Source organism: Scatophagus argus, chromosome 10, assembly GCF_020382885.2.
Source record: "Scatophagus argus isolate fScaArg1 chromosome 10, fScaArg1.pri, whole genome shotgun sequence".
NCBI classification, from domain to species: Eukaryota; Metazoa; Chordata; class Actinopteri; family Scatophagidae; genus Scatophagus; species Scatophagus argus.
The window spans coordinates 13,159,647-13,171,993 of NC_058502.1; the positions used below are offsets into that span (position 1 = coordinate 13,159,647).

General features: G+C 40.6%; 1 protein-coding gene across 19 annotated transcripts in view; it reads right to left on the reverse strand.

The window, feature by feature from the left end:
• The window catches only part of dst (dystonin), a 96,866-nt gene extending 84,785 nt beyond the window's left edge, over nt 1-12,081 (reverse strand). For 15 of the 19 annotated variants that reach the window (XM_046401702.1, XM_046401704.1, XM_046401703.1 and 12 more), the window contains exons 1-4: nt 10,371-12,081; nt 10,034-10,065; nt 8,663-8,851; nt 4,179-4,392 (exon numbers count right to left, since the gene is read on the reverse strand). In XM_046401702.1, the coding sequence (XP_046257658.1) occupies nt 4,179-4,392; nt 8,663-8,851; nt 10,034-10,065; nt 10,371-10,554 (619 nt within the window). In that variant the 5' untranslated portion in view covers nt 10,555-12,081. Of the gene's footprint in view, nt 1-2,882; nt 3,084-4,178; nt 4,393-4,677; nt 4,989-8,662; nt 8,852-10,033; nt 10,066-10,370 lie in introns of those variants that run through there. The other 4 variants (XM_046401699.1, XM_046401698.1, XM_046401697.1 and 1 more) reach the window with 3 other exon arrangements.
• Nucleotides 12,082-12,347: the final 266 nt, after the last annotated feature.

Here is a 12,347-nt window from a genome sequence, read left to right on the forward strand (position 1 = left end):
TACACAAGTACATTTAATCTAATGAAACCATTTATGCCATATGGCATCTTAAAAACAGGGTGAACTGCGAGAAGAGCTGACTGAACCGCCAAATGTCTAATCCACTAAATCTTTGCTGGTGACAGAGGACGATCAACTGTTGGGAAACTCTAATGGCCCCTTCGAGCTGCCGGCCTACCGAGCAGGCTCTGCAAGTGTGTGATCCCACACAGCCACTGCCCACTGCCATTAACTGTTGTGTGGGGCAGCTAAAGCATGTCTTTCACTCAATGCTCAAGTTTACAGTCTTTTGTAACGCCTGCATTGAATTTCAGCCTGAACCAATTTAATTCCTGCATTCAGTGTACTATTAGCTCTAATAATGCCTAATTATTGTGGCATTCTTACACCCAGGACAACAAAAACTACACACATGCTGACTGTTATGCTGAGTCACCAAAACTCCTGAACTCACATTTCTGTCAAACACAGTTCAGGATTTCATGCAGCATTTCACTGCTTCACTGCTATTTGTCAGTTTACTTCACAAAAGATTGTGCTGGTGGAATGTAACACACCACATGACAGTCACTCACTCACTCTCTCACTCACTCACCCACTCCAGTGAAGCCTTTACATCTTATTCCTCCAGATTTTATCTTTTCTCGTGACCTGACAGCTCAACGTTCTTAGGGGGTGTTTGATGACTTAAACTAGACAGTCAAGTGACAAGCACCCACATAAACATAAACCAGACAGATCAGATAATAACACGTTTGAGAAGATTTGCGTGAACTTCCAGATTTTACTTAAGGAAATGGTCCATTCTCACATCATGATTTGGTGAGACAAAGAAAAATCTGTTTACATCTTTATAGCTGCCCCACTGGCTGTTCTGTTTGCTGCTCTGTTTACTGCTCTGTTTGGTTGTGTTTGTCTGGTTACTGTTAATGATTTTTGGTACAAAAATGTCTCCCTTTGATACTCTACACATCACATGGAGAGAAGCTTGGGGCTCTGGATGATCTTATCAACTGCAAATGAAACTTAAGCAACAGTAAAAATAGAGATTTTCACAGCACTTAGCCAGCGCCCTATAGAAAAATGTATTCTCTAAAGAGAGGAAAACAAACTATTTTAGTTTTTTTACAGTTGGAAGACATTGTCTTGACTGGGAAGAGAAATGTACATTACGAAGGTAAAAGGTATTTGACGCTGATGTAAAGATACATTTCTCAACTACATCATCCAGTACTGAATTGCACTCCTTCCAACATACAGTGCATAAGTTACATTTTATTTTATATTTTGAACATAGGAATTGTCACCCCCTCACCAGTAATTTTGCAGACACAAGCAGTCCACAGCTTTTGCAAAAACAATTTTGAACCAATGTTTACAGCCTGCTGCCTCTCTCCCTAAATGCCCTCTGGTAAATAAATGTTGAGAAATTCTTTCAGTCAAAGCTTTTTTTTTTCTTTTTTTTTTTGAAACAAAGTAGATGGAAACAGAATTATAGCTGAGTTTGCTAGAAGTAATGATTAGCCCACCAGCTAATCTCAAGTTTGGACCAGGATCACTCAATAACCACATATTAAAGAGCAGAAAAAATGCTGACAAGAAAAGAAACTAAACACTAGATTCAGCCCATTTTAAAACATTTAAAAACCAGCAAATGTGACAAACAGGGTTTTGAGACTACAAGTGAAAATCTTCAGCATTATAGTGAGGCTCGACATAAACCTTGAAATTTGTTGTTAAAATGATCAAAAACATACCAAAAAATGTCTTACCCTTCCTTGATAAGCTCATTGTTCGTGCAACAACTGGTGGGGAGTCAAATACCTCCCCAAAAAATCAATATAGAACATGTAAAAACTAATTACAGAACATCTAATCGTAGTTAGTCATAGAAGAAAACAGGAAAAATCAGTAAGCTCATTGTGTGTCACAGCTCCTCTGCCTGCAGACAACAGCTACAGATTCCTAATGATGCCACATCATATGATCCCATTAGAGTCCAGTCAGGGTGTTTAAGCCTTATACCACAGCTGACTGGCCCTGCTTGCTGCAACACCCAAACAGCTGAGAGAACACGCTCACGGCAAGCGTGCAGCAGTGACAGTGGTTCTGTGGTGGTTATTGTTTTACTATTTATCCTTATGTGGAGGGGGAACACAAAGAGTTAAAAGCACTGCTGTCTGTTTGAATTCAACTCCACCAGATCTCCACTGGCCTGGCCTGGGACTGCATGTGTAGCTAGCTGTCACAGAGACACTAAATAACACAGACTTCTTATGTGTGATGGACTTGCTCCAATTAATGAGATAGAGTCAAAAGGAACAGCGACAGTGGAGTGACATGAGCTAGGAGCTAATGCCTCACCCTGCTATGTCATTGTCCTGTGTGCCTAGAGACACCACACAGATCACATAAGCAATATTCAATCAGTGATATTCCCCTGGGTGCTCACCCTATACAAATATATCACTTATACAGTGAAAGTATCAAAAAAACAAAACAAAAACCAAACAAATCAGGCTTGATTTCTCTGTTTAGACCTTACATTTTGACAATAAGCAACGTAGAAACTGTCATCATCTGGCTTCCGGACATATTAGGTACTAAATATTCCCATTTAACAGCTAAGCAAGAGACATGATCCACAATCAACAATTTACAATGAAGTCTTTGTCCTGACTACTAAAAATCAGCCTTAATGTGATGTCATGCAGGAAATATTCCCACTTTTCCACTGCAGGGATAAAGACAGTAAGACCGGCCAGTCAACAGAGAGAGGGGCGGGGGGCAGGCTGACATTTACTGAACTGTCAAGCAGCAATCTGACAATTTCTTCATCGCCCTAAAGCCTAATAACAACATCCAATCAGCGTTGATCCTACCTTTGTATTTTTCCAACACATCCTCGTAAGCCTGAAGGTATTCCTGTTCGTCGGAGAGCACGTTGGCCTGCGGTGCGTACTGAGCCATAACCCGGGCTCCACAAACTGGACATTCAGCAGCGGCGGACAGGGACACGGCGTATGTGTGTCTGCGTGCGTGCGTGCATGCGTGTGTGTTTGTGCGCGCGTGTATGTGCGGAGGACTCAGGAGTGATCGGCGCTGTTGTTGCGTTAAAAAGGAGACGCCCTACATCCCTCCCTTGTCTGCGGTTTGTCCAATAGGCGACACTTCCTCTCCGGACTCCGCTGGATTGATAGGAAGGACTGTCGGCTGCGCTGCAAAAGATGTCCGTCTTAACGCGCACACCGGTTTAACACTGAAACTTAAACGTAATGAACGTCAAATTGAAATCTAATTTTATTAAAACAAGAGGTTAAAACCCTCCCCTTCCGAGTCTCAGCCAACATTGACGACTCTTCCCCAGCGAGTAAACTAAGATGTGAAACCCAGAGTGAATGAACTGTTCATTTTTTACAGTGTGTGTGATAAGAAACGCTTTTCCTTGTCGGGCTTCTCTGCACCGGCTCGTAACCACTTTGTGACCACTTTCATTTTCGCCTTTGTCCACCTGACTTTCAAACAATTTTAGTCAGATTAGCAGCACTGTTTGAGATGATTGCTGTGCCGGTGGCCCATCAGCTGTCACTCATCTCACACAGATTCCCGTGAGGTGCAAGCGTGCGAGCAAACTTCACCACCCAAAAGTCCGTCTGAAGTGACGCCTGCTATGTTACATTTCTGCCTGGGATTTTACGATGCTAAATAACATCAAAGTATCATTATAAAACACTTAAATCGGTGCTATAAAACTTAAATCTAATCTTAATCTGTTATCAAGCAAGAAACAGAGTCCACGTCAGAAAGATCTTTTCGGTGTTGTTGTTGTTTTGTTTTCTGAGATTTTCTCATATTATAAACCTTTGTCCACGTAAGACGTGCGCGTCTCAACAGATAATTCATATTAAAATAGAAAATGATACAATGAAATTTGTTGTTTAAGCTGCAGATGAGAATCCAATCCAGTAACGTTGGATAATTTCAAGGTATAATATCCAGAAGAGGAGCGTACCAAAATACCTTCACATCCACATCACTACAGCCCCTGCTCGTGACCCCAGATAAAACTGGGCACACCTTAACAAGTCGCTAAAAGCAGCTGAGCCCCCATCTAGCCCGCTGTATATTATAGTGTATCCACTCGCCGCTTACAGGGCAACAAGGAGACTGTTCCTCACCTGCGATCCTGAGCACGGCTCTCTCAGCCGGGTCCAGCACGGATCCTCCGTGGATTTTCCTCTTGGACCGCTCATGTCTGGGCAGGTTCCAGGGTAAAGTGTCTCCGGGTGCCGGTGATGCCGACCCAGACTTAACGCTGTAATCATCCTCGTCTGAGAAATCCGCTGAGGAAGACATGGAGCCGTGCAGGGAAGGGTTCCCCGAACTGGAGCTCTGTGAGACAAAAGAAAACGGGGATAAAGGGGGGGGAAAAAATCCACAATGCTTGTTTTGATGTTCACACAGCGCATGAAATAACGCGCACACATCTCAGTCATTTCTCACCATCGTGGCTCAAAGTGCGAAATGTGTGCGCATTTTAGGTGTGAGGAAGCGCCGTGACACGAACCACCAGCTCGCAAAGATGAAAGATCCATAACAATAAAAGATTAAGCCAAATAAAGCCAATGTGAAATCAGTAGCATCTGGCTCCCCCGCCAGGTCGACAGCAAGACTTACCACCACTGTATACATGGAGACCTCTCAGCAGGAAGAAAAAAAAAATATCCTATTTTGCGAGTTATTAGCTTCCACGCTTCAGTCACACATTTCGTGCGTCATTATCAAAAGGGTGCCACGCCCTTTGAGGGATGCTCCGGCCACGAGTTCGTCCCTTATGTGAGCACTGAGGATGTGGGGTGATGTCAGATCTCCAGAGGGCTGTGGGGATGGTACGCTGTGTGCTGTCGAGGCAGAGCTGGACCGTGATGGGAGAGCAGCCTGCATGCGTCTCCGCGTCATACCCGGTAGCCAACAACAGCAGGCGCCCAGCGGTGACGGCGGTGTTAGAGCGCCATCCTCTCACAAAGGTGCTGGCTGGCTACAAATACATCAAAAGCAGGGGGGGAAGGGGGGACAAGAGGACAAGGGCTGCCACAGACTTCACAACAGACGCGCATTAGGTCCACAGGGAATATACTGGCGAGAGGACTTTGGACACGATTGCATAACTGCATACGGTGTACACGAGGTTTCAACCGCGCAGCGTACGGTTGAGATAATTACCTGAGAGGATGGAGAGCACAAAAAAGGGATTGCACTCGATTTAAGTAGGATTAACTAGGTTTACATTTAAACCGGTCAAGCTTACTTTACCAGACAAATATAATAAGAAAAAAAACTGCATCTTTAATTGAATCATTTGGGGGACTATCTCTGATTTTGCTATTTTGTCTTCAGTCATTGCAGACTTTTAATTCTGACTGCCAATAACACAATATCAGAAAAAAAAGAAAAATGAATGCGTGACCTTTTGTTACAATTTCCTGCCTCACCCTGACACACCTGAGATTGAGCAACAGGACAAATCCAGACACACACATCCGAGCAGAAAAAGGAGCAGGGGTGGAGTGCAAAATACCTGGATCATGACACTTCATTTGCTTTATGATAAAACAGTTACATGGGCAGGCAAACTGCTATGATCCTGAACAGAGCATTAAGAGTGAGTCTGCAGTAAGCAGGAGCTGCAACATGAAATGTAAGCATGGAGGAGTAAATTGGAGAGCTTCTGGCAGTGTTTCGACAAGGCTACTGAAAATTATTTCTAGTCTTTAAATAGCAGGAGTTGTGAGAATCTGTTCTCAGCACTGGGTCAGTGTCAAGTCTGCGGAGCTGATAAAAGCAACATGCTGTTAATATTAGCAGCTTTTTCATCATTGCATCATTTTTCATCAGGATAAAACTTAGTGCTGAAAAGGCAGCTTGGTGTTGCATTTTTTTTTATCTGTTTTCATAATCCTGCCTCAAAAAGGTTTTTTGAAAGCTGATGCTCATTATTATGACATAGTCGGGCTGCTATAAGAATAAGTGACTATTCTAACGAGTCAGGGTTTCATTTTCTTTCATATAAGAAGCATACTGTGAAGGGATAAGAATAGCTGGGAGATTAGAGGCCCTCTCCCTTCACTTAATACATGGCATTTGCTCTACGTTAGGGAATGTTCATGATTTATTTTTTCTTGGTTAATACTTGACATTCTTTGTTCAAGAGCAATTACTGTTAAAAAATAAGAGTAAGGCATGACTGTCAGCTTTCTGACTATGTTTATCAGTATCATTTGAAAATACAATGGCTACAGGGGATCTATCGGGGGGGGAAATGATTCTGATCAAACAATGACAGAATACTTTAAATGGACTATTTGCTAAATGTGCAGTTCCTATTCAACAAACGATGCATTTGTAAAATATTCTGTTTATGAACAGATTTATGTGGTCAGCCAGCTCAAATCATTGCAAGTACAAATTTTTTTATATTCCCATGTTAGTGTTGCATACATATGTTTTAGTGAAGCAATGAGGTAGATCCCTCACACTGGTTAGAGTCATTTAAAGAGATCATGAGGTAAAAACAACAGAAATGTACTTCCACCAAGACTAGACGACTATCCTGGGTTATTCATTTTGCATAATTTAGTGTAGGCTACATATCTCTCTCCATAAGTTGCTATTCATTATGTGGATAAAGTATTATTGGAGTCTCTGGTCTTGGTGATAGCTGTCTCCGATCAAATCGATCAGACGTGTGCTTGCTAACAGAGGCAACAAGAAAAAGCACAAATATTATTTGCGTCCATTATCGACAACATTGCGACACAACTAATGGAAGCAGGGAGCTCTAACAGCATCGTAGGGATCAATAGGTTCCTTTGAACACACTGAGTTCAGACATGATTGTGTCAAGTCATGTCAAGTCTTGTGCAAAATTAGAATTTCACACAGCAGAAACAGCTCTAACGCTTTGCACTTTGGATACAAGTTGTGAAGGACATTTAATGTGGTGGATACAATAAATGACATTCAAACTTTGACACGTTCAGGAACAGCCACAGTCTCTGTGATTTTGTAAACGTGACATCTGAATTGTTTTGTCAGATTAGAGCAGCAGTGCATAAAAAAACAACAACAACAGCCTTGTCTCTTTGAGATTACATTCATATACAACTAACTTGCAACAGCAGATATGTTTATAAGGATACATAATGCTGACCTATTGCGTTGCTAACATAATGAGGGCATGTTAGGGCATCTATGTATTAAATGTTGATATAGAACATATCAATAAAATATTCAGTGAAAACACATTTCATCTATTTTCTGAAACATTTATCCAAAAAATGATGTCTCTAACCTTAAACGTTATCTCTTCAACACAATCCAATTACAATTAGCAATTACTATTCCCTTATAAACATATTTACTGTTGCATATTAGTTGTACATGGACAAAATTTTTGGGAGACAGGCTGCAGCCAGAGACAAACCAGTAGAGTCCAATGTAGTTTAGGTTCCCTTAAGAATTTATGGCTGAGCTTCTGTGCTTCTTCAGCTCTATGTTCCTGTAGTCACATGCTCCCTTCCAGGAAGAAACGGATCAATACATGGGTCAGGTGTTACACTGCCTGTCTCTCCTCACCTTACTTTTCAACTGCACCATTGGAAACTGATAAAAATACTGAAAGGTGGGGAAAACACTGTAGTAACTGAAGCGGTGCCGCCAAGATTCAGAGATGACAAGCTGAAGGCCTAAAACTGAGTAAACAAAGAGTTGAGCTGTTCATCCGCATGAGGATACGTATTACGTTCCCATGCCAACTTGATTTAGGACAGATTAGAGAGGACACGTACCAGCATGTCAACTAAGATGACTACTAAAAAAAGGCAAAATGAGCTCAGAATCTGTTAGACTGGAGGGTCTGCAGCTCAGTAAACATAAGTCAAGAACTGATACCATAAGGCATGTTTGTGTTCTCCCTCAGGTAATGGTCAACTAATGCAAGTGATTAATAGATGAATAATTTTTACATGAGTCGAATGCTCTGTGATCTGAAATTTAGCACATCTTTATTTAACACAAGGCTGCAACACTTAAAACAGCAGCAGTCAACTTTGAATATTAAACTTTCTATTAGCCAAAGTTATTGTTTAATTTGATGACCGCTGAATATTTCTTTGAATACAAAACTTGTATTTGTCTTATTTGTCCTTATTTTTGTTTTTTATTTTTAATATTACCTGATGAATAAATAGATAGGGTTAATAAATAGGGTTATAGAATCTGGCTTTAAGGGTGCTTTGAAATGACCTTAAAATGAGATCCTTCCTTTCCTTTGTGTTGAACCTTCAGCTTTCATATGTTCGAGGTGCTTGACAATAATTACATGTGAAAACGCTTTTTTGATCTATATTTGTCATCTTACAAGCAATAACTGGAAAAGACACAAGGTGATGCCACAAAAAAACAAAAATTTCATTTCATGGGAGCTATAAGTGGCCATCCTTCATGAGCAGGGTTCACACCCTGTAGACAAACATTTGTATGTGTCCTTGAGCACGTTTCTGAATCCTTACCAGGTTCAGAGGCACGCGGACATCCCTGTGGAAGGGAGTAAACACAAAGTATCATCAGTGTTAATCGTGGTTACAGTTAGGGGGATACCTACAGGTTTGCGTGTGGGGGTGACTTGTACAGATTGGTAAAATTCTGGCAGGACTCTCTTCTTCACTTTGCGTTTTCTTAGACTTGATGATGAATCTGGTTCGCTCTCAGGGATCTCGACCAGATTGGGTTTTTCCTCTGTCACTCGAGCATGTGTGCTCCTTCTTGCGTGACGTGGACTGTGCCTGAAGCCCTGAGAAACACGGACAACTGTCAAGCTGGCAACAGATTAAAACAATCAGCAGACTAAGCGATACAAATTAAAAGTCCTTATCATAACTTGAATATTAATTGTTTCAACTTTCTTAAGCTAGGAAGGTACTCTTGTGGTATCTGACCTGGATTTGATCACCATCTTTACAGGCCTCCCTGAGTTTTATTTATTTATTCCTGGACTTAGTGTGTTCAACAGTAATAATCAGTGACTGTTCCCCAGCATTAAGGCTCAGTAACTGTTCTGCTGTTGTGTCCTTGAACATGATACTGAAACTCTACTGGCTACAGTACTGAGCCAGTAGGGATTCAGTGTCCTGGTTCAATAACATAACCTGCACAGGAAGGTACAGTCTGAAGCTTTTGTAACTTCAAAACCACAAAGTCACCCAAAACAGTTTTATTTAGGCAATAACATGTAAAACCGAATAGCAATGAAACTGACAGGCCTACATGGTAATTTCAATAAATAATGAGTTTACTAAAAGTTAAAAGAGAAAGATGTGTTACAGTTTTGGTTTTAAAGAAATTACAGACAAATTCGTTCCTGAAGCAGCAGTTGACTGATATAACACTGAAATTATATCTACTAAGATACTAAGACAGCATTTACCATCTATGATATAAAATGTTAAGGTTAATTTTGAGTTGCTATTTTGGTGGTGGTAGTGGTTTAGTCTGTTTTCGAGCATTTTGATTTAGGAATTTAATATGTCGTAGTTTTACTTTGAAAGCAAACTGCGTAACGGAAACTGACGCGCTACTGAACCGCTACTTGACGCATTTAGACATCAAACACGATGGCAAATGTTACATCTTCTCTAACATATAATAAAATGGGTGTCCATTGGCTAACTTTGCTTCTGAGAAACGACACGAAACGAGAAACGAGTTTCAACCCCTCTTAAAGAATGAAACAGCAAAATCACCTACATTATTCATTGATAACACATGCGCATTGCGCACATCATGGTCCTTAAAATAGTCATGCAGTTCTGTTAAAGTCCAAACAAGCGGGCTTTTGGGGTGAAACATTTCTCATATTATTTCTGAAAATCTCAGAAAGCATATGAGGCTTTTATACATTTAACTGCTGGTGTCTCTATAGCTGTTAGACATTAGAGGAAAGACTCAAACCCATAATGAAAAAAGTTCATCCTACCTCTGATCGAAAATGATGTGATCGCAGGCCAACTGCAGGACAGATAACACGTTAGAGTGACACATTATGATAGACCACGAAGTATGACATGTCACACATCAACAGGATATGTTATTCAAAGCTATAAACTATAACAGCCTGTATCTCAGTGTCTTCACATTTCACATCAACGCCTACACAAGTATGTTCATTTTCTTACAGTCCATACAACAAACATGGTCAGGATGGTGACTTTGCTTCCAACAGACCAAACAGACTACAAATACATACGGAACATGCAGTGGACATACATCAGCTGTCGGCATGAGGAGAGATGCGGCTGGCCTGCGCTACTCACCGCGGCTTTTGGTGCGTCCGGAGAGCACAGATTTTATTGGATGCTTTCCATTACGGAGCCTGCGATGCCAGCAGCAGAAAAACAAAATTGTCGCTATAGTCCCGAGCAAAAGCAACAACAAAAGCAGCACACATTGAATACTGTACGGCCTTAACAGGACCAAAAACGCCGCAGCAATCATCATAAGGCGAGATGTAGGACAGATCCCGCAGCCTCAGACAGCTGGCTCCTCTCCTGCCGTTATGTCGCCGAAAGCTCAGGATGAAAATAAAGACACTGACTGACATACGTGAAGCATCGTTGAGGAAATCGTGGAGAGCGTACGGGTTCAAAGTAGACTGCCCAGACTATTGATAACATTATTGTGAGGCACAATGCATGACTCAGCAGAGAAGCAAGTCTTTTTTTATTTATTTTTTTCTAGGGGCAGGGAGAGTCAGCAGATTCATCGGAGCATCGCAGTAATCTGCTGCAGAGTCGGCTGGCCAAGAGGATAATGATGTAATACTAATAACAATAGTAGCTATTAATAATATAAAGATCTGCGTGTCTGAAGGTCAACAGTCCGGTTAGTTTATATTGAACATATGCTGCATTTTTATCATCTGATATATCAGATGTGTTACTACAATATATTACTATTATTACTACAACATGTGATGTAGTTTCATTTCCTGCAAAGTCTTATCATCCCTGTGAAATGTAAGCTGCCCTGTTGTACTGAAAGGGCCTGAAATGAGGCAGATGTGATGCAGACATTTTCAGAATGAGGGACAATATCAGAAACCAACTCTAATCATAATCCACCAGAGGTTATGTAATTTTTGGATGCACCAATATCATTTAGAAAGATGGAAAAACTCAGGAAAGAAAAGTGTGAGAGGAGAAAAAACATTTTAAAAACGTTTTATTTGGCACCCAAACAAAAAGCCCAGACACTGATATGTTTAATATGTTAACATGGTTTTACATATCATGCAACAGCCGTATTTTTATATGTCAACATGTGTCCATCCTCATTTGCAAGAAAAACAATATACCACACACACGTTTACTGTACATTGACTTATCTTGCATAATTAAGTATAATGAATGCATGTAATTTGATTACCCAAATATGAACGGTTCTGACGGTAATTGTGGTGTACAATATATGTGACAGCATATTTTCAGTTTGTGCGGCACGTGTTCATATATATGCTTACAAGAGTAATTGCCAAGTCAAGTCAGTGGTCTTTACAGCCCAACATCACAAATTTGCTTCAGGGGATGTGAAATTTGTACAGTACACAACACCCACACCCACCTCAAAGACCCTGGAGTGGTGACAGATGGTGCCTTTTGAGAATGTCAACATGTGTTATGTGCAACAAATGCACACGTTTTATTGTACATGTTCTACTCCTGTAAGATGTATATTATTATCATTTATTGTAATAGACGTGTTCATGTGTTTCTGATCAATGAGGCTTGGATTGGTTACTGCTTATTACTCACAGATGTGAATTTGTAAGGTGTTTAGCTGCAACATAAACGTCATTTCCATGGATTCACAGTGCACTTATGTATAAACTTTATAAAAAAAAAACTGTGCAGTTATTAGTCCAGCATGGCTACACTTTTTTTGCATGAACTCATATACAGTATATGGTAAATATTATCATTTGAACTAATAAAGATATTGTTAATGTGCTCTGTGTACATTTGTGAACAGCACCTTACAATGTACGTTAAGTACATAAACAACATTTAGTAGTGATAGACAACAAATGTCGCATATTGTGCTTGACATCTATGCTATGTATCGCTCCTTAATCTTGATTATAATGTGCAATATTAGTTTCCACCTCTGCACAGCTATTCATCACCGTGGAATAATATTAATAAAGTGATAGTTGGCGACAGTTTCACCTTTTGTCCCGGACAAGTTAAAAACACACGGGCGGAGTTTGCTCTCAGATTTGCTCCGTCTCAACA